Below are 22,820 nucleotides of genomic sequence, written 5' to 3' on the forward strand. Positions count from 1 at the left end.
ATTTCAGGTAGTTACTATTCCTCCTATTTTAGAAAAAAGAAAGTTGAAACTGTGAGTTTAAGAAAATGGTCTAACGTCACAAAACTGTTTCTCTAGTAGAAGCAGAGGGCATTTAACAACAGTTCTGACTTCAGTGCTAGAGGTCTTCTGTCTCTTAGTTAACTGTCACTAGTTAGGGCCAACTAATAGGATGTCATCAATATAGTGGGTCAGCATGATGCTCTCTAGAAAGTAACGATGCTCAAGGACCTGTGGACTCTCTTTTGACTGAGAGCAGAGGTGACTCACCTGGGGCAAGACTGAACATACAATACTGTCCTCAGAAAAAAGCTAACTGCTTTTGTTTTCTTTATCAGTGGGGATTGTGAAGAACACATATACCAGAACAATCACTTCATGCTAAAGTCCAGAGTCAATGTTGCTCTGTGCCAGTTAGGGCAATTCATCCAGCATGGGCTGCAATTGTCTATGATAAAAACAGTCATTTTTTTTTTAATGTACTTGCTTTACTGGTAAATTGAATGGACTACCAGTCTGTTTACAAAATAATCCTCACAACAATCTTGAATGGTAGGTGTTATCCTCATTCAACAATAGAGGAAATGGGAGTTTAGTAATGCTAAATGACTTGCTCAAGGATCCACAGTGGATAGTGGGAAAGAATGGACCAGACCGTGGTCTGTCTCTCCTGAAGTCTATGCACTGCCACCTACTTAGCTTTTCTCTATGGCTCCTATTGCATCATTCTATAAAGGAAGCACTTTATATTGGAGAAATACTTTAGTGACTTGTCACTGCAGTGAAAAGAACCTGTGAAGTTGAATGCTTGAATTGGCTAGTTTATTTTATCAACAACTTTGTGATTGATTCAGTTAAAGATTTTATGAAAACCTGGGCAGACTGTGAAATAATCATACAGTGTTTGTTATTCTTTTGGGTCTCATTAGTCTATTTGAATACTTGAGCATGTATATTACAGAATATAAAGTATGGATGGTTAGGTTTGGAATCAGCTTGTACTCAGCTTGTTTGCTGAAACTTCAAATACTATAAACAATACCTTGAGAAATCAGTTATATTATTTTGAGCCATTAACTCTGTGAAGCAACTATTTCATATGACACAATGATTTAATTATTTCCTACTCACTCCTGATTTATTTGTTTGAGGTGGGTAAAGCAGAATTACCTGGAGTTTAAGACTAAGTCAGACAGACTAAATTTTTGTTCTGTAATCTGTTGACTTTTTTGTTTTTGTTTTTTTTTGTCTTGATCTGACACTAAAAAAGACTTTTATTATCACCCCAGTCCATCCAAATTATATACTATAATGGATTATGTGTGATAAATCAAGGAACCTAGATTTTTAATCATCAATATACTTTACAATAGCAGTATTTATGTAAATGGATATCCTACTTATTAAACAAAATGCAGTTGAAAAACAAAATATGCTCATCCAAATAACGACTCATGTTACAAATAATCAGTTTGGAGGCAGCTACTAGATTTTTCTGTCATAATGGCAAATAACCTCATCAAAAAATTGTTAAACTGATGGAAAAATTTCAATCCTGTGTGTTTTGTTTTAATGATATAGGAATAAGGACAAAAATATATCTTCTTTCTTTTATTCACATTTGAGTGAACAGAAGAATAATTTCACAGACAAAATTTCTGGTGTATTACTGGAAAAATGAAGTGATAGATAGTAGTTAGGAATGCCATTAGTAGCTTTAAAGCAACACAGTTTATTTATTTATTTACAGCTGGCACTCCAGGGTAGGTGGCTACTGATGTGGGCTTACCCTCTCAACTATGCCATCAGGGACCCAGGAACTTTCTATCTTTCTGTGCTGACATTCTTAGCAAATTGGTTGTCGTGCTCCTATTTGTTGCCTCATGGTTGCAAGATGGCTGCAGAAGGTCCATCCATCATGAAAATGAGGGAAGGATTAGATATCTATGCTCCTCTATCAGTCCACTTTCACGTATATCTCCTACAGCAGAATTATGTCACATGTCCATGTCTAATTGCAAGGAGGCGGGGCAAGTGAGAAACAGGATTACTGTTGTTGATACAGCCAACTACAACTAATCCTCAGGGGCTAGGCAATTGGTGCCTCCAAACAAAATTGGAGTGCTATTCAGAAAAAAGACAGGGCTGGATATTGGTTCCCTTTCAGAGATTTATGTATGTTTGGTCAGCAATCTGCTTTTCTTTTCTGTTTTCTCACAAGTATTCTGGTCAAAGTTGTCACCTTACCAATAGCTATTCCCAAAGAACTTGTCTGCTTAAGTGTGGATTGCAGGGATTCAGATGTGGAAGAGATCAGTGAGGACAAGAGTGGTCCTGGAATATCTCATGAAGAATAGAATTGAAGGTGAGTAGGATTAAAGTAGGTGGGAGGGAAAGGAAACAGCATCCCACTATGAGGGATTGCACAGTAAAGGCAGAGAGACTGGCTAAGCACTTGATGTGAGGAGAGAGAAGGGAATCACCTTCTGAGGAGAAGGGTTGAGATTATCTGTGTTAAGTGTGTCTTTTTATTCCGATGCTTTGATATCTGGCTCCTTGCTGACCTGGAGAGACTGTCCTTTCCAGGGCTAGCCAGTTCCTAGAGAGAGTAAATGTCTTGTCTGCAAGCAATATAAACCAATCAAAGCAGAGACCATACCCCCAACTACTCTTTTATGAGAGCTTTTATACTTTGAGCCACTATCCACCTGCCCTGATCACACCAGGGCCAGGTATGAGACAAGTCCATAGGCTTGTAGTCCATTTCTACAGTCCAGAGGCTGCTGAAATTACTCCAGCTAGCCAGTCCTAAATCTGCTTATCCTGTATTACATTACGTATGTTTTCTTCCTGTTTCCTCTGCTTCCCTACAGACCCTGGTGCTTCCCGGTGTGGCCCCCACTCTGTGCTATGCCATGGCTCCTGTTTCTAAGGATCTGTGAGTGTAAACTTCTCCATGGAAATCATTTCCATGTCTGTATGTCTTACCATATCTGATGAAAACAAATGCTGGTACTTACTACACCACTATCCTTATTTTAAGGAGCAGCAGCTAGGCTGGGGATAATGACAAATAAGGTCTGTTTTTCAGCAGTCTGAGATTTCTGGTTTTGGTTTGGTGGGGAATAAGAAGCTCCTTGAGAAAGAGAGAGGCTTGGAAGTGTTGATAATCTGGCCACTAGGATCACAAGACTCTAGTGTTTGGTGGTGTGCAGGTTTTTCTTTTAATGACCCTTGTGGGGAAAATGGAAGTTCCTATGGCCAGATCCTCCTTATCTGAACCTAAACTACTTGATGATGTAATTGGCCTGCTGCTAGGCTACTGCTTCCACATCCGTGGGCAATAAGCTACTATTTACTGAGTCACTATATAAAGAGCTCTGCCCAGTGCTCCAGGCTGAGGCAGAGATGGAGGTGGATTACGGACCTGCAGATGGCTGGATGCAGACGTGATTCTAGTGCCTGACCTACCACCGGGACACTAAAGCCAGGTATAACACTTTTATCCCAAGAAGTCCCATTGTCATTTCTCGGAATGGTCTCACTGAATCCGCAGTGAACTTGCCCAGGGCTGAAACCCTCAGGCAAGACACTTCTCAAAATATGACCACATTACTATGCAAAAGTCAATTATCTTTCAAAGTGATCTTCAGTTTGCTACTAGTGTCTGAGAAAGAACAGTGAGATTATGAAAAAGATTGAGGCTAATAACCTTCCATGAGAACCAGTGAGCTCAAGCTCGGAAAAAGAAACATACAGGTTTTCTTGCTACCCCAAAGTAGAGTGTTCCTATGAAACCTTTTGTAAGCTGAAAAAATGTAACAAAGGCAAGAAGCAATTACCATTTTGTAAAAGTGAAAGTCCTCTTTGGATTTCTTTCATTAGCAAAAGCAGGTACTACTGTAGGTTTTTTCATTAAGAGCAAAGTGGTAGAAATTGAACTTTCAGTGAGTGGGGGAAACCTGTATTGGGGAGACAAGAAAAAAACATTTTTTTCCTGTTCAAGCCAAATCACTTCTTTTATTTTACCACAGAATAGTTCTCTTGACCCTGTTAATATTCTTTTGTTAAAATTCTGGTAACCCTTCTTTAGAAGTTTAGAGTTAGTGAACCCAAATGATTGTTAATATTTTATTGTTTACATAGCAGGGAAAACCACAACTATTAAAAACTTGTGATGATCACCACATTTACTAGCATAACTTTTCTACATAAATAGTCTGCAATTAAAATGAGAAGAGAGGAAGTTGTAGAGTCACCTGACTCTAACAGGTTAGCAGTATTACCACCTGGTGCTGAATTTCCAGGGATTTCCAGAAATTTCCGCTAATTGTTCTGCTTAGAGGCATGAATGCGCCAATTTAGAGAAGAGGCTTAGAGACCCTGCTGAGAGCAGCTGGTGAATTGTGATAACTGTTAACTCTTCAATTTAAGCAAATCAGATTCAATTAAAGCCAGTTCACACACCTTTGGTAAATCTGAAGTTTCAGAATTCTTGCTGTTAAAATTCAACTTGCCAAGTTACCCTGAATCATTTTCTACTCCAAATTGTGTATAGTGGAATATGTGAAAAACAGAAAAAGGCACAATGAATATGGTAACCAGGAAAGACTCCCTCTCCCCATTTTCTGTAAGATAAAAGCCCAATAGAGTAAGATACTGAGAAAACCTGTGTAGCCGTCTGAAACAAGAAAACAGCTATTTTAATTCATAAAAACTTCATTGTAATAGCCTTCATTATTAGGCACTCATTCTAAAGTCATTTAAAAGGAAAAAGAACATGTTGTTCAGATGTAGTAAAAAAAAAAAAAAGGGAAGACAAAATCCCTTTAGGTTAGATTTGGACTTTTTTTATTACACCCATTTGGTAAATGGCTTTTCCACCTGATTTAAACCAACCATTTTGTTCTTCAAAAGTCTGGATTGTTGTTTTGCATTTTAAAATACACTCATTCCCCAGGGCACTGTCTGTGTGATTAGAGGGAGACTTTTAAATCCCTTCTGCAGATCAGTGTGTAGAGGAAAGAACACCAAACTGGAGAAGCCGCTGGGCTCTGCCCCTCAGCAGCTTGGGTCAGTCTGGCCCCCCTCTAGGCTTCCCTCTTCTCCTCTCTAACATGGGAGACCGGACTACACGGTCTGTGCAGTCCCCACAGGGTTCTGTGATCCCCAGGCTCATGCCACGGGACTGTATAGTCCAGGCAGGTCACGAATGGGAGAAGCAGGCCTGGCACACATGGAGATACAAAGTGAGGGGCATGTATGTACCTAGGCTGAGGACACAGCTGCTGCTCGGTGGTTGTCATGGTTACAGGGTTCCTGTTTCAAACTGATTCTTTTCAAGAGGCCATCCAACAGCCTAGCCTTTTTGCCCTCCGATCTGTTCCTCCACTCCCCTGCCCTTCTCTGCTCTGAATCGTGGACACAACTTGTACAGGCTGTGGTTCTGACTCTCATGTGCCTGTGCTTGCCTAGGTCCTGCCAGTGGGAGGCATCGGCGGGAGATGGAGATGGAGGTGGGGGAAAAGGGAGAAGTTGGGGCATCTGCCTCTGCCTTGCGTAGTGCCTGCCTCCTGCATCAGAAATGTCCGGCAAGGAGTCCAGCTTTTGCAAGCAAGCCCGCTGTGGTTCCAGCTTTCCCTGGGTGATTCTTGGTCCCTCCTCATCTCCTCCTTGCTGCCCATCCCCCTATCCCTGGCCCCTCCTCTCCCTCTAGCCTGGATGTGAGACTGTCCCCAATATAACCCCTCACGGAAGTTCTAGAGCACAAATTCTGGTACAGAATTAGTCCCATCTTGAGGCCAGGGGTTGACCAAATACACCCCTATGTGTTAGTCATTGGACAACTATCCAAGCTTCAGAAAACCTATTCTCTTTCATGTTTAATCAGATATGATTGCTTTAATCATGTCACCTGGGGAAAGAATGGTGAGGTTAGAGGGAGGAACTGGCAAGAGTTTTACAGTTTTGTTATACTCACAGTTCCGTGGGGAGCACACAGGATACCATGTGGGGCCATGAAGGGAAGTCCTGGGGTTTGTCATGAGCAGGGGAGGGGAACCACAGATAAGTACCTTTATTATGGCTTCTGTGGGAAAGAATGGACAAGGCAGGGTAACACTGGCTAATCTGAGTAAGTTCAATGGGCTCTCCTGGCATATGGGCTGCCCCTAGTTGTGTGGTACCTGGTCCTGGAGTGATGCGGGTGGTTGTAGAGTGGCCTGGAGTATAAGAGCCCCATATGGGAGGTGTTTGGAGGTGTGAACGCAACTATACAAGGAGGGGAACTGGCTGGCCTCTAGCAGGGCCTCAAAAGTGCGCCAAGATGACACACACAAAGCTATATTACAGTGAAATTTAAACTTCTCCAGGGAGACCTTCCTGAGTTACAGGAAGGTGTTGCCTTTCCTGAGAGACAGAACCATATGGTTCTCCATCTTTGCAAAACTGCTGAGTGATGGTGGCAACACTTCTTACTCAGCCAAGGGAGAGGCTGGCGGCAGCCAATATTTATCCCAGGCTAAGGGCAGGGCCAGCAGCTCTTCCCTGGCTATCCCATGCCTGTTTCTATCACTTCTCCCAGGCTCACAGAGGTGAGCAGTGCTCTGGACTTGACTGACGGTTTTCCCTGGCCTCCTCAACATGACTCAAAGGAACATTTTGCCTAGTGATCATTCTTAGAACAGTTCCTCAAGAGAGACTTTCTGTACTTCAACACACTCGAGTTGGAAATGTTATAGCATAGGACCACATACTTTTCTTCTTTACCTAGATTTATTCAAAGAGCAGCAAACCATGGACTATGAGCCCTGAAAGGAACTTCATCTTATTCCTTTTTGGAAACAGGCTCAGAGAAATTAAGCGACTTGCTAAAGTCATGCAGCTAGTTTAGCTAGAGTCAGAACTAGAGTCCAGATCTCTTTATTGTCTTGTTAGTGGCTGAATGCTCCAATAAACCAATTGCCCCATATTATATACACACACAAAAATTAAACTCAGTACATATGTAGAATTGCAAATACCAAGACTGTTAAAGCTGAACTTTATTAAAAAGTATGAGAAGGACCTTTCCCTGCACAGTTTCTCAAAAAGGGCAGTGAAAATGGCTTGAACTTGAATTGAGCAGTGAGTGTGTGCAGATCACTCTGAACGTCTGCTCATGTGCATGCTGTCTCCTTAAAGAGGGTACTGTGTTTGGCCCTGCCTATGTAGCTGGTAAACAAACCCAGCTCAGCACAGTGGCAGTTTTAAATGACTGCTCCCTGATGGACTGTTTCATGTGGATACCACTTCATTTAATCATCACATCACCGCCTTGAGAAAGGTATTCAGCTTGAAGGGCCCCTGCAAGAAAACATTATCAGAGAGGCACTTTTCCTCATAGAGGGGTCACATGGTACCTCTGTGAACAATAATGGAATGAAAGCACATTTGCATGAAGATGGCCCACAATCTGTGAACAGGCTAGCCCAGCTCAGCACCCTGGGGAAACTGAATTTGGCAGAGTGGAGAATCCTGTTCAGAAAGGCAGCAGATGGGTCTTGTTTTTTTATCCAATCAGTGACTCTATGTCTTTTTTATTTATTTATTTAATTTATTTTGGTATCATTAATCTACAATTACATGACGAACATTATGTTTACTAGGGTCCCCCCTTCACCAAGTCCCCCCCACCTACCCCTTCACAGTCACTGTTCATCTGGGTAGTAAGATGCTGTAAAATCACTACTTGTCTTCTCTGTGTTGCACAGCTGTCCCCGTGGCCCTCATGCACTATACATGGTAATCGTAATGCCCTCTTTCTTTTCCCCCACCCTTATCCCTCCCTTCCCACCCATCCTCCCCTGTTCCTTTCCCTTTGGTAAATATTAGTCCATTCTTGGGTTCTGTGATTCTGCTGCTGTTTTGTTCCTTCAGTTTTCCTTTGTTCCTTTTTTTTTTTTGTAGATAATTATTTTTTATTGAAGGGTAGTTGACACACAGTATTACATTAGTTTCAGGTGTACAACACAGTGATTCAACATTTATATACATGATAATTCTAGGTACCAGCTATCACCATACCAAGTTGTTACAATATTTTGACTATATTCCTTATGCTATATATTACATCCTGGTTACTTATTTATTTTACCACTGGAAGTGTGTACTTTTTGTTTGTTTGTTTTTTGTTTGTTTTGTGAGGGCATCTCTCCTATTTATTGATCAAATGGTTGTTAACAACAATAAAATTCTGTATAGGGGAGTCAATGCTCAATGCACAATCATTAATCCACCCCAAGCCTAATTTTTGTCAGTCTCCAATCTTCTGAAGCATAACGAACAAGTTCTTATGTGGAGAACAAATTCTTACATAGTGAATAAGTTACATGGTGAACAGTACAAGGGCAGTCATCACAGAAACTTTTGGTTTTGATCATGCATTATGAACTATAAACAATCAGTCCAAATATGAATATTTGTTTGATTTTTATACTTGATTTATATGTGGATACCACATTTCACTCTTTATTATTATTATTTTTAATAAAATGCTGGAGTGGTAGGTAGATGCAAGATAAAGGTAGAAAACATAGTTTAGTGTTGTAAGAGAGCAAATGTAGATGATCAGGTGTGTGCCTGTAGACTGTGTGTTAATCCAAGCTAGACAGGGGCAATAAAACCTCCACGGATGCAGAAGATTTCTCTCAGAACAGATGGGGAGAGGTTCTAAGCCTCACCTCTGTTGATCCCCAAATTTCTCACCTGATGGTCCCCCTGCGACTGTGGCTGTCTTAGGTTGTTCCTCCCTTGAGGAATCTTACCCATCTCTGGCTAACCAGTCATCTTCCGGGGCCATACAAGGAAATGTAAAGTTGGTAAGTGAGAGAGAAGCCATATTGTTTGAAAAGGTTAGTTTTTTACTTCTTTGCATATTTATGCCCTGTGGCTTCTATGCCCAGCATTTGTCTTGAGGTATCTTTATCACTTGGAAGAATTATGATACACAGTAAATTCTATATGAGGCACGAATTCTACTTAAGGGTTGTAATTAGGAAGGAAGAAGAAAAGCTACAGAAGTAGCAGGCGGAAGAAAACCTGGGAAGATTGATTATTTCTTTGACATATCTTCTTGTAGAGTAATTTCAGCATGTATAGGTTTTAAACTACTAATTAAATTGCGCACACACATTAACATAATAGGAGTACAGTTATATAACCAAAGCATACCTATAATTACCAGCCATCTCCCGTGAAACCAAGAAAACCAGTTAGGCACCTTAGGCATTTGTGAAAACTTATCTATGATATGGTGCATATTGTCCAACTGAACTTGAACAGTCTGAGAGAAATCAGACAAATTAAAACAGCCCATTCCTGGGGACTGTTCACATCCCATATGTTCTTTTAACAGTAAATAGTCTGTAGTTGTAAGATTTTGGAGTGCTACAATTTGCACTTCTCCTAATTCTTGGTTGAGTTCCAACAGTATAGATCCAGTCAAATTTGTTGTTTTACTGTATGCACAGGCCAGCTTAGATATCTCCTTCTTCATTCCCATGGCAAGTCCAGGAACCGGTGGGATGAGTGCATCTACACCTGTAGCAGCGCCTGGATCTTTGTTGGGGTTTTTTGATGATCATCTTCTGGCATGAGTCTTCCCGAGAGTGCTGATGTTGGAAGTTCTTTTTCATATCGTATCTTAGTTCATTTTCTGGGTAGCCAACTTAGGCTTTGATCCTCTGTATAACCAGGTCGCCCCTTTAAACCCCTTTACAGTCACTGTCCATCAGCATAGCAAAATGTTGTAGAATCACTACTTGTCTTCTCTGTGTTAGTTTTCCTTTGTTCTTATACTCCACATATGAGTGAAATCATTTGGTACTTGTCTTTCTCTGCCTGGCTTATTTCACTGAGCATAATACCCTCTAGCTCAATCCATGTTGCTGGGAATGGTAGGATCTGCTTTTTTCTTATGGCTGCGTAATATTCCATTGTCTATATGTACCACATCTTCTTTATCCATTCATCTACTGATGGACATTTAGGTTGCTTCCATATCTTGGCTATTGTAAATAGTGCAGCGATAAACATAGGGGTGCATCTGTCTTTTTCAAACTGGGCTGCTGCATTCTTAGGGTAAATTCCTCAAAGTGGAATTCCTGGGTCAAATGGTATTTCTATTTTGAGCATTCTGAGGAACCTCCATACTGCTTTCCACAATGGTTGAACAGTGTAGGAGGGTTCCCCTTTCTCCACAACCTCACCAACGTTTCTTGTTGTTTGTCTCTTAGATGATGGCGATCCTTACTGGTGTGAGGTGATACCTCATTGTGGCTTTAATTTGCATTTCTCTGATGACTAGTGATGTGGAGCATCTTTTCATGTGTCTGTTGGCCATCTGAATTTCTTCTTTAGAGAACTGTCTATTCAGATCCTCTGCCCATTTTTTAAATTGGATTATTTGCTTTTTGTTTGTTGAGGCGTGTGAGCTCTTTATATATTTTGGATGGCAATCCTTTATCGGATCTGTCATTTATGAGTACATTCTCCCACACTGCAGGATACCTTTTTGTTCTATTGATGGTGTCCTTTGCTGTACAGAAGCTTTTTAGCTTGATATAGTCCCACTTGTTCATTTTTGCCTTTCTTGCCCTTGCCCGGGGAGATATGTTCATGAAGAAGTCACTCATGTTTATGACCATGAGATTTTTGCCTATGTTTTTTTCTAAGAGTTTTATGGTTTCATGACTTATATTCAGGTCTTTGATCCATTTGTAGTTTAGTTTTGTTTATGGGGTTAGACAGTGATCCAGTTTCATTCTCTTACATGTAGCTGTCCAGTTTTGCCTGCACCATCTGATGAAGAGACTGTCATTTCCCCATTGTATGTCCATGGCTCCTTTATCATATATTAATTGGCCATATATATTTGGGTTAATTTCTGGAGTCTCCAGTCTGTTCCACTGGTCTGTGGCTCTGTTCTTGTGCCAGTACCAAATTGCCTTGATTACTGTGGCTTTGTAGTAGAGCTTGAAGTTGGGGAGCGAGACCCCCCCCCATGTTATTCTTCCTTCTCGGTATTGCTTTGGCTATTCAGGGTCTTTGGTGGTCCCATATGAATTTTTGAACTATTTGTTCCAGTTCATTGAAGAACGCTGTTGGTAATTTGATAGGGATTGCATCGTATCTGTATATTGCTTTGGGCAGGATGGCCATGTTGACAATATTAATTCTTCCTAGCCAGGAGCATGGGATGAGTTTCCATTTGTTAGGGACCTCTTTAATTTCTCTTAAGGGTATCTTGTAGTTTTCAGGGTATAGGCCTTTCACTTCCTTGGTTAGGTTTATTCCTAAGTATTTTATTCTTTTTGATGCTATTGTGAATGGAATTGTTTTCCTGATTTCTCTTTCTATTCATTCATTTTTAGTGTATAGGAAAGCTACATATTTCTGTGTGTTAATTTTGTATCCTGAAACTTTGCTGAATTCCGATATTAGTTCTAGTAGTTTTGTAGTGGAGTCTTTAGGGTTTCTTATGTACAATATCATGTCACCTGCAAATAGTGACAGTTTGACGACTTCTTTACCCATCTGGATTCCTTGTATTTCTTTGTTTTGTCTGATTGTGGTGGCTAGGACCTCCAGTACTATGTTGAATAACAGTGGGGAGAGTGGGCATCCCTGTCTTGTTCTCGATCTCAGAGGAAAAGCTTTCAGCCTCTTGCTGTTCAGTTAGCTGTGGGTTTATCATATATGGCCTTTATTATGTTGAGGTACTTGCCCTCTATGCCCATTTTGTTGAGTTTTTATCATAAAGGGATGTTGAATTTCGTCGAATGCTTTTGCAGCATCTATGGAGATGACCATGTGGTTTTTGTCCTTCTTTTTGTTGATGTGGTGGATGATGTTGATGGATTTTCAAATGTTGTACCATCTTTGCATCCCTGGGATGAATCCCACTTGGTCATGGTGTACGATCCTTTTGATGTATTTTTTTTTTGAATTCGGTTTGCTAATATTTTGTTAAGTATTTTTGCATCTACATTCATCGGGGATATTGGTCTGTAGTTTTCTTTTTTGGTGGGGTCTTTGGTATTAGGGTGATGTTGGCTTCATAGAATGAGTTTGGGAGTATTCCCTCCTCTTCTATTTTCTGGAAAACTTTAAGGAGGATAGGTGTTATGTCTTCTCTGTATGTCTGATAAAATTCCAAGGAAAATCCATCTGGCCCGGGGGTTTTGTTCTTGGGTAGCTTTTTGATTACCGATTCAATTTCGTTGCTGGTAATTGGTCTGTTTAGATTTTCTGTTTCTTTCTGGGTCAGTCTTGGAAGGTTGTATTTTTCTAGGAAGTTTTCCATTTCTCCTAGGTTTTCCAGCTTGTTAGCATATAGGTTTTCAAAGTATTCTCTAATAATTCTTTGTATTTCTGTGGGGTCCATTGTGATTTTTCCTTTCTCGTTTCTGATTCTGTTGATGTGTGTTGACTCTCTTTTTCTCTTAATAAGTCTGGCTAGAGGCTTATCTATTTTGTTTATTTTCTCAAAGAACCAGCTCTTGGGTTCATTGATTTTTTTCTATTGTTTTATTCTTCTCAATTTTATTTATTTCTTCTCTGATCTTTATTATGTCCTGCCTTCTGCTGACCTTAGGCCTCATTTTTTCTTCTTTTTCCAATTTCAATAATTGTGACATTACATTATTCATTTGGGATTGTTCTTCCTTCTTTAAATATGCCTGGATTGCTATATACTTTCCTCTTAAGACTGCTTTTGCTGTGTCCCACAGAAGTTGGGGCTTTGTGTTGTTGTTGTCATTTGTTTCCATATATTGCTGGATCTCCATTTTAATTTGGTCATTGATCCATTGATTATTTAGGAGCATGTTGTTAAGCTTCCATGTGTTTGTGAGCCTTTTTGCTTTCTTTGTACAGTTTATTTCTAGTTTTATACCTTTGTGTTCTGAAAAGTTGGTTGGTAGGATTTCAGTCTTTTGGAATTTACTGAGGTTCTTTTTGTGGGCTAGTATGTGGTCTATTCTGGAGAATGTTCCATGTGCACTTGAGAAGAATGTGTATCCTGTTGCTTTTGGGTGTAGAGTTCTATAGATGTCCATTAGGTCCATCTGTTCTAGTGTGTTGTTCAGTGCCTCTGCATCCTTACTTATTTTCTGTCTGGTGGATCTGTCCTTTGCAGTGAGTGGTGTGTTAAAGTCTCCCAGAATGAATGCATTGCATTCTATTTCCTCCTTTAATTCTGTTAGTATTTGTTTCACATATATTGGTGCTCCTATAGTGGGTGCATATATGTTTATAATGGTTACATCCTCTTGTAGGACTGAGCCCTTTATCATTATGTAATGTCCTTCTTTATCTCTTGTTACTTTCTTTATTTTGAAGTCTATTTTGTCTGATACTAGTATTGCAACACCTGCTTTTTTCTCTCTGTTTTTTGCATGAAATATCTTTCTCCATCCCTTGACTTTTAATCTGTGCATGTGTTTGGGTTTGAGGTGAGTCTCTTGTAAGCAGCATATCGATGGGTTTTGCTTTTTTATCCTTCTATTACTCTGTGTCTTTTGATTGGTGCATTCAGGCCATTTACATTTAGGGTGATTATTGAAAGATATGTACTTATCACCCCTGCAGGCTTTAGATTCGTGGTTACCCAGTGTTCAAGAGTAATTCCCTACCTATCTAACAGTCTAATTTAACTCACTGTGTGTGCTATTACAAACATAACCTAGCGGGTTTTTTTCCTTCTTTTTCTTTCTCCTCCATTCTTTGTATGTTATGAATCATATTCTGTACTCTATGTCTATCCCTTAGGTGGCATCTATTTAGCCTTAGGAATACTTAGATCTATAGGAGTCCTTCCAAAATGCACCGTAGAAGTGGTTTATATTAGGAAAATTCTTTCAACTTTTTCTTATCTGAAAATTGTTCAATCCCTCCGTCAGATTTAAATGATAACCTTGCTGAGTAGAATATTCTTGGTTCGAGGCCCTTCTCTGCTTCATTGCATTAAAGATATCATGCCTTTAAGGTTTCTGGCCTTTAAGGTTTCTGTTGAGAAGTCTGATTATAGCCTGATGGGTTTTCCTTTGTATGAGATCTTTTTTCTCTAACTGCTTTTAACAGTCTGTCTTTATCCTTGATTTTGGCCATTTTAATTATTATATGTCTTGATGTTGTCTTCCTTGGGTCCCTTGTGTTGGGAGATCTGTGCACCTCAATGGCTTGAGACACTATCTCCTTCCTCAGATTGGGGAAGTTTTCAGCAATTGCCTCCTCAATGACACTATCTATGATGCGAATATTGTTCCATTTGGACTGGTCACATAGTTCTCTCAATATTCTTTCATTCTTAGAGATTCTTTTTTTCTCTCTGTGCCTCAGCTTCTTTGTGTTCCTTTTCTCTACTTTCTGTTCCATTTACTGTCTCTTCTACTGCATCTAATCTGCTTTTAAATCCCTCCATTGTATGTTTCATTTCAAATACAGAATTTCTTAATGATTGAATCTCCGACTTAAATTCGTTCCTGAGTTCTTGAATATTTTTCTGCACCTCCATGAGCTTGTTTATGATTTTTCTTTTGAACTCTCTTTCAGGTAGATTGGTGAGTTCAGGTTCATTTGGTCCTTTTTTTGGGTTTTCTGAGATTTTGGTCTGAACCATGTTCTTGTGACATTTCATATTTGCGTGCGGTGCCCACTAATGCCCAGAAGCTCCAAGCTCGGGAGTTGCTCAGGCCATAGAGTGAGGTTGGGGGACGCAGGGGAGCAGAGCTGGTGCCTGGGGGGAGGAAAGATCTGTTTCCTGATTCCCGTCTGCGGGTGCCTGTCTCCAGTGTCAGGGCCAGTGGGACAAGCACACAGGTGTAAGCCTCTGTGCTTTGCGGCTCTAGCTGTTGTAGGCGGGGCCTTCCTCTGGCTGGCCTGATGGCAGCGCAGTGACAGCCGGTTTGTGAACCATTTGTGAACCGGTGCTGGCAGGGCAGGAGGAAGGCTCCGCAGGCTGCATGTCACAGTGGGGGCCTCGGGGCTGAGCAGCCAGCCAAGGGGATGGGAGCGCCTGAAGAGCCTCAAAGTTCCCAATCTGCTGGGCAGAGCTCGCCCAGCCAGCCTTGTCCAGCTCTCCCCTCCCCCGTGCACGAAGCTCCGTGTAAGCCCCGCCCCTTCAGCAGCCCTCTCGCTGCTGCTCGGAAGCCTCTCAGACCATCTGCCTTTCCTCCTACAGAGCGGCTGGACGTGGATCCTGTCCTCCACAAATGGCCGGAATGTCAGTCTCTCAAGCAATCCGTGTGTCCGAGCTCCCCATCCTCCAGAGCACCACACAAGGTAGGTTTCTGCTCGCAAAGCAGGTCTCCAGGACTGGGAGTTCCGCAGTCCCAGGCCTCCACCCGCTTCCCTGCTCCGTTTCCCTTCCTCAGGCGGGGGAGCTGGGGTGGGGGAAGGGCTCGGGTCCCGCCGGATCAAGGCTTTTGTATGTGACCCTGTTTCTTGAGGTCCACTCTGTTCATGGGGTCTGTAGGCAGTCTGGTTCAGCCTTGTTTCTTTTTGCTGTTTTAGGGTTAGTAGTATTAATTAACTATATTTTTATACTATTTGTGGTTTTGGGATGACTTCTCTGTCTCACCTCTCACGGGGCCAACTTGAATTCGCCGATTACGTATAATTTTAGCAATACCTCATATCACTTTGAGCTTTCTTAGGCCCACTTGGAGAAATCCAGCATAAATTAAAATAGTTAGCTACAAGGGAACATGAAAGAGAATTATTTAAATATGTGAGTTATCCTTTTATTGTTTTTCATGATCATGGTTAGGGAGAGAGGGTAGTAGAGACTAGTAAGAAAGGTAAACAAGAAATTTTACGTGACTTGAGGTGATATGACTTATCAATTCATTTATAGCAACCAACCCTATACGTGTATGTATATGTGAGAATTTTTGAAATATTCAATTCTAATCATTGGCAATATTTGTTATATAATGTGGCTATTGGCCAAAGAGAACTGATTTAATTTTGAGTTTGTTCTTTAGTTTGACTCAGGAAAATAAGTTAAAAATAGTGTTGTTGCTACTACTGGTAATGATTTGTGATCATTGTATAAAAGCTGAGAATTTAAAACATGCTTATTTGTACATTACGTTATTGACATTTCAGAAACAGTCTGTTCTATTGTAAATAATTGGCAACTATGATTTATTTTTCTGTTCATTAGTGTGTTTTAAAAATTCTCCAGACGTACAGGGAGTGAAAGTTGGGTTAATAATGAAGCAATTGATTTAACTGCAAAATAAATGCCTAAGGTATTGCTTTGAAAATTCATGACCAGGGGAAAAATGAACTGCAAAGGAAGAAATGTAGGGGAGGACTTGTTTACTATGGGGATAGGATTTGTAGATGACTGTAAAAGGAATTAATTTGCTTGGATGTTTCTTTTCTGCATTTTCACTCTCAGTCCGTAAATGGTCAAATGTTGTATGTTTGACCAAAAAAAAAAAAAGATCAAATCGTTATTCCACTTTTTATAAGAGTGTTCATGATAAATCGTATAGAAAATTATACAGATGACTTGATCTATACCCAAAATAATCCAGCCAATATAAATTGTGTGTGTGTGTGTTACATTATTTTTGATTTGTTCAATGTGCAGACTTAAGTTTCCTATAGTGATGGGCTACTTTTTCATCCTAGGTCCCTCCCCTCCACTGCATTGCATGCATATTACATACTCACACCATGAGAAAAATTGCTGGAGAAATTATTTTATGAAAATATAATTAAAATCATCAAAAAGTTGATGAGATAACAAAAAATTACCTGGTTAAACTGGAAGGAACACTGAAAACCCACAAAGATGTACTTAACCAAAGCTGTTTTTGCCTGGAGGGAATTTGCCAACTTGAATTTTGGTGTAGACATTACCAAAGGGTAGAAGTAACAGAAATCAAATTCTAGAACCCAGATATGGAGTCTAATAGAAGACTCACCCTGCATTAAACTAGTCCCAATTAGCTATATAAACAGAATAAGAGTGACTTTGAAGTAAGCCAAGCTTCCACCTAAGTCTTAAGTCCTAAGGCTCACCTTGTAACTGAGCAGAGCATGTGGGACATTTTCTGAAAACTAGTGGCCTCAGACCTGCCTTTGCATATATTTTCAGGCCAGTTTCATATTGCCTGATTAGTTCTGAAATCCTCAAGGTGAAAACAAAGTTATTGCTAGCTGTGAATTAAGTTACTTAAGACTGATAAGTATTTATTGTTGCAGACACAACTGCAAACTTCTGGAGAAAGAGAACTTCATTCTAGGCTTCAAATTATGACAAGTATGTTTTCAAGAACATTGAGCATTGCTAGTCAAAGATAGAGCACACCCTGAATATATAAGTCACCATGAGTGAACACCTAGAAATAAAAATATACAGATCTTCAAAATTTAAATATAAAATTAGTAGACACTATAAAACACTTATGTTCTTATGCTTCCATAAATGGCAGGAAGGCTTGAAAGTACCTTCAGCAAAAAGGAAATTTTTTTTTTGCAACATAAAGAGTGACCTAACTGATGTCAAACAACCAATGAGAAATTCTGTAAATTAAAATGGCGCTGAACAAAATGAAAACTCAAAGAGTAGATATAGAAGTAAATTAGACAAAAAATCTAAGAAATGATTAGTAAACTGGAAGATAGCTGAGGAGAAATTACTAGGAATGCCAACACATAGGGACAAAAAGATGGAGAATATGGAGAAGAGATTAAGAGGCATGGAAGAAAGAATGGGAAGTTCTAACATGTATTTGGAGTTCCAAAAGGTGCTGAAAGAGAGAATACGGCGTTCAGATTTTATTTTTGCATTTATATTTATGGTATGTTTATTTACAATTTCTCTGCCATTGTGAAAACATTTGAACCGTGTAATTTGTGCACATATGCTTTAAGAACATTACAATTTGATTTCTTTTTAAAATTTACAGTATAACACATCACTACTATATGACAGTATTACACATTTAAACAAAGGCTAAAACTGGTTTTTGAATATTAATTATATCAGCAAATGAACATCATTTAACAAAATAACTACAAACTTTAATATTTAAGACATTTAATTATGTTTATTGTCTTACTAAAATGAAGACACTCAAAAGAAGCACCAGAGCTGTTTTACATGACTCCTTTTCCAAATTAACACATTCTTTTTATTAAAAAGAGAAAACAAATACAAGGTTAATTGTACTTGAATATATAAGTGCCCTTTCCAGTTTATTGATCCGCTACATTAACAAGCATCACAATTGTTTTTTTCCATTTTATTAGGGTAGTAATATGTAAAAAACGACGACAAAAAGAAATAAGTGTGAATGTCTAAGCAGCTAACCCATTGTCTTTGCTTTAAAAAAAGACTGGGAATGTCACTCACGGTAGTATAACTAGGAGGCACAAGGGAATCATAAAGTAGCTGGTCTTTTAAAAAATGACCATTCATGGGAGTCTCTATTTACTATACAGAAGTGTGTCATCTGAAATAGTAAAAGCCATAGATGCCAAATCACAGAGGTGAAAGGAAGAGAGATGTCAATCAGTTCAGTCTTCAGAAAGTAGGTGTTTCCAAAATGCCTGAAATACGTTCATGCATACTTTGTAAAATTTAAAGTTTCCAGGGATGAGTAACGTAGGGTGACCAAGTAATTCCATCATTTGTCCGTCCCAATCCCTTTATCTTTGATAACTGTTTTTAAAAAGATCTTTGAGGTATAATAAACATAATATGTTAAAATGTACAATTGATATATTTTGACACATATGCATACCCATAAAGACATCATTACAATCAAGATGTTAGATATTGCTATCACCCCAAGGAGCATCCTCACACCACTTTGTAATCCATCCCTTCCTCCCCCTCCATTTCCAGGCAACCACTAATCTGATTTCTGTTTCTATTGATTAACTTACATTTTCTAGAATTATGTAGAAATTCAATCATATAGTATTTATACTTTTTTTCATTTGGCTTATTACATTCTACATAATAGTTTTGAGATTTATCCACATTGTTATGTGTATAAGTATTTTTTTTCTTATATTACTGAGTTATATTCTACTGTATAAGCATGCCATATTTTGTTCATTCATTACCTATTGTGGGCATTTGGATTGATTTGTTTTGGGCTGTTCTAAATAAAGCTGCTCAAATATTCACACAAGATTATATGGATATACACGTCCATTTATTCTGGGTACATATCAAGAAGTGAAATACCTGTATCATTTTTAATTTGAAACAAACTGCCAAGCTGTTTTCCAAAGTGTTTTCTGCTGTTGCCAAAAAGTAAGATTTTACATTCACACCAGCTGTGTGTGAGAGTTCTAGTTGCTCTGTATTCTTACCAACACTTTATATGGCTAGTCTTTTTAATTTTAGCCATTTTGGTGAATGAGTAGCGGTATTTGTTTGACATTTTAATTTTGATTTCCCTAATGACTAATGATGATCTTTTCATGTACATACTGACAATTCATACACCTTCACTGGAAGGGGTTATTCAAATTATTTGTCATTTTCTTATTGGGTTATTTTTGTTGTCATGCAGTTTTAAGAGTTCTTCATATATTCTAGATTCATTTACTTTTTCTGATGATGGAACACATACCAGGGTGTTCTGAATATTTTCAGAGGAAATTTTCAAGAAGATGTTTGCTTGGAAATGACTCAAACACACTAATCGACAAATTCAAGAAGTGAGATGTATAGTAAATAGACTAAACAGAAACCCTTACTCAGTAACATTATAAAGAAACTATAGAGTAATGGATAGAGACTTCTTAAAATCATGCAGAGAAGAAAGACAGTTGACTTCAAACTAAGAGCAATCTCTTAACAGTAATAATAGAAGGCAGAGGGCAGGGAAGTGAGAAAAACTTGCATAATTACCACTCTACATTCTTTATTCCATTTATCTGAGACACTTCCTACTACTGGACATGCATATTTTATGTATCTTTTACATGAGGGGATAAATAGTTCTTTTGTTTGCCTGAAAATGCATTTTATCATCAATCTTGAAATGTGTTTTTCTGAGTTTAGAATTCTAGGTTAACCATATCCTTTCAACCACTTTTAGATATTGTTGCATTGTCTTATAAATTCTGTTGCTACTGTTAAGAACTTTGCTCACAGTTTAACTATTACCTCTTTGAAAGCTATCTCTTCTTTTCTCCAGCTTTTTAACATCTTAGGATTGTTCCCAGGCTTCTGCAGTTTTACCGTAATGTGGATTTCCTTTCGTCTGTCTTCCCCTGGATTTCTCGGACTTGAATCTGTAGGTTGGGTCTTTCATTCGTTTTGGAAAATTCTCAGCAGTTTCTTCAAATATTGCTTTGTCCCCCATACTCTTTGCTTACCTTCTACAGCTGTGATTAAATATATATTAGACATCCTAACTCAGTTCTCCATGTTTTTTGAACTTGCTTTCATATCTTTTCAATTTTATGTCCTTCTGAGCATCATTCTTTCTCATTCTCATAAGGAATTCTCCTTTTTAGCAATTCTCTTGCAAGCTCTGTCTAATCTGCTGTCAAGCACCATCACCGAATCTTCCTTTATGGTTATTATGTTCAAAATTTCTAGACATTCTGTTTGGTTCTTTTTCAAATATATTAGGTTACTTTCTATATTTTCCCATAATTTACATATTTTCAAGTTTGTCTTTATTATTTCAACATTTAAAGTACAGTTGATTTATAGTCTCATTTAATATCAATACCAGAAGTCTTTGTGGATTTGTTTCTGTTGTCTTTTGATGTTTGCTTGATGTGCAAAGTTTCTGTGTATCCTCAACTTTAATTTACTCTTTGTTATTGAAGATATTTATTAATAATGAATCTCTGAGGCTTAGTATGGAGAATGACCTCCAGACGATCCATTTTTCACTTCCACCAGGTCCTTGAGGACAGTTCTACTCTGGGATCTTTTTTCTCTGAAATGGAACCTCTTATTCTGTATTTTTATTACAGTTCTACCAAATTTCCTCTTTGCTGCCTGAATGGTCTTATTTAAATTCATTTATTCTATGTAATTCTGTTTTGGAATCTTAAATGAAAAGTACAAAGTCCGTTTTTAATATATGAAACTTCATTTAAGAAAAATTTTTTTCTTTCTGATTATATCTGACAAATTTGTCTACTCTTCCTACTTAAAACTCCATAACAAAGTACATATGGTTAAGACATAAATCCACATATTTTCTTTAGTGGAATTATAATTAAGTCATTAGTTTTCCTTCATTTTTAGTGTATCAATCTTTAATCAGTGGATGGCAATAGAACTGTTTATCTGCTTATAGTACAAATTTGGCCCTTAAACAACACAGGTTTGAACTGTGTGGGTCCATTTAATATGCAGATTTTTTTCAATAAAGGTATTACAAAAATTTGGAGGGTTTGTAACAGTTTGAAAATGTTTCTTTAATGTATTTTAAGAATATAGTATACAAGAGATAACTACAAAATATGTGTAAATTGACTGTTTATGTTGTAAGGCTTCTGGTCAAGAGTAGGATGTTAGTAGTTAAGTTTTGGGGGAGTCAAAGTTATACAAGGATTTTTTACTGCATCTAGGGTCAGTGCCCTTATTCCCTGTGGTGTTTCAGGGTCAACTGAAGTTTGTGGTGAGTAAAGAAGAAATCTGATTTTTTTTTTTCATTAAGAGAAAATGAACCTATTAAGGGCAAACCAATCACAGTTAGATCAAGGAATCAGGATCTCATTGCATACGTATTAGCAGACTTCCATGTAAGTTTTAAGTTTGAATGAGGTCTTGGCCATCTGAAGCCATTCCAGAGGAACATTTTTGAATGACAAAAGTGCATAGTTCTAGGATCTAGACTTTCGGTCCAGCTCCATCGCTAGTTCTCTCATTCAGAAAGGAAAGGGGGTTGGCCAGTGCGGGACCAGCAGGATCTGCTAAATATCATTTAGCTGTATCCTAAATTTCATGAGTTGGAATCCCTGAGGGTGAGTCCTGGAGGACTTTGTAGGTCCAAGGGCTACCTCACTTATTCCTTAATTTAACCCTCACTACAAACCAGAAGGTGGATGTCAATGTCGCTGTTTCCCTGTTGAGGAAATTGAATCTCAGAGAAGTTAAACGACTGACACAAGGTCACAGAGCTAGAACAAGAAAGGATAGGGATTCAGAACCAAGTTTTCTGTCTCTAGGTTTAGCCATGTCCCACTAAACCACAGCTGTATACTATGTATTGAGTTGTTGGTATATCCAGAAAGACCAGAGCAAAGAAGGAAAGTATATTGCAGAAGAACTATTTTAAACACATTGTGGTAGAATAATGTGCTTCCTTAAAATAAATATTATCATTCATATATTTTACTTAGCAGTTACAAAACAACTTAGCTTCCAGAAATCATAATACTATTAAAACTGTCTTTTAGAAACACATATATGTTCATGATATTACATTGCTTTAATTCTGCACCTACTGGTTACTGAATGCCATTCAAACTTCTAATCTTAACAATAGGTGTCAGTCTTGACTTGATGCTGACTGTCAGCCTCATTTCCACTCACAAAAATCAGGATAGCATACCAAGTATCTCCTATTTCCTTCAAACTCCTGTGCTGTCTGCTGCCTCCGTTCTTTCTGCTTGGAATGTCCTGCCCTAGGCATTCCTCCTCACTCCTTCCTCCACTGCCCCTCCTTTTCCTGTCCAATGAATTTCTGTTCTTAATGTATAACTGCTCATTTGTTGCCTGAGCTATGAGACTCTCCCCGACCATGGAGACACAGTAT

The 22,820-nt window shown here is 38.7% G+C and overlaps 1 protein-coding gene across 9 annotated transcripts in view; it reads left to right on the forward strand.

Annotated features, from left to right (window-relative positions):
- The window catches only part of LOC108385847 (uncharacterized), a 92,897-nt gene that overhangs the window by 20,606 nt on the left and 49,471 nt on the right, over positions 1-22,820 (forward strand). For all 9 annotated transcript variants that reach the window (XR_012133196.1, XM_073240929.1, XM_073240930.1 and 6 more), the window contains one exon: positions 15,239-15,339. Coding sequence is in view for 8 of the 9 variants with exons in the window: in XM_073240929.1 (XP_073097030.1) it covers positions 15,239-15,339 (101 nt within the window). In the remaining variant the exon portion in view is untranslated. The remainder of the gene's footprint in view (positions 1-15,238; positions 15,340-22,820) is intronic.

The sequence above is a fragment of the Manis javanica genome, chromosome 7 (genome assembly GCF_040802235.1).
Source record: "Manis javanica isolate MJ-LG chromosome 7, MJ_LKY, whole genome shotgun sequence".
In the NCBI taxonomy this organism is placed as follows: Eukaryota; Metazoa; Chordata; class Mammalia; order Pholidota; family Manidae; genus Manis; species Manis javanica.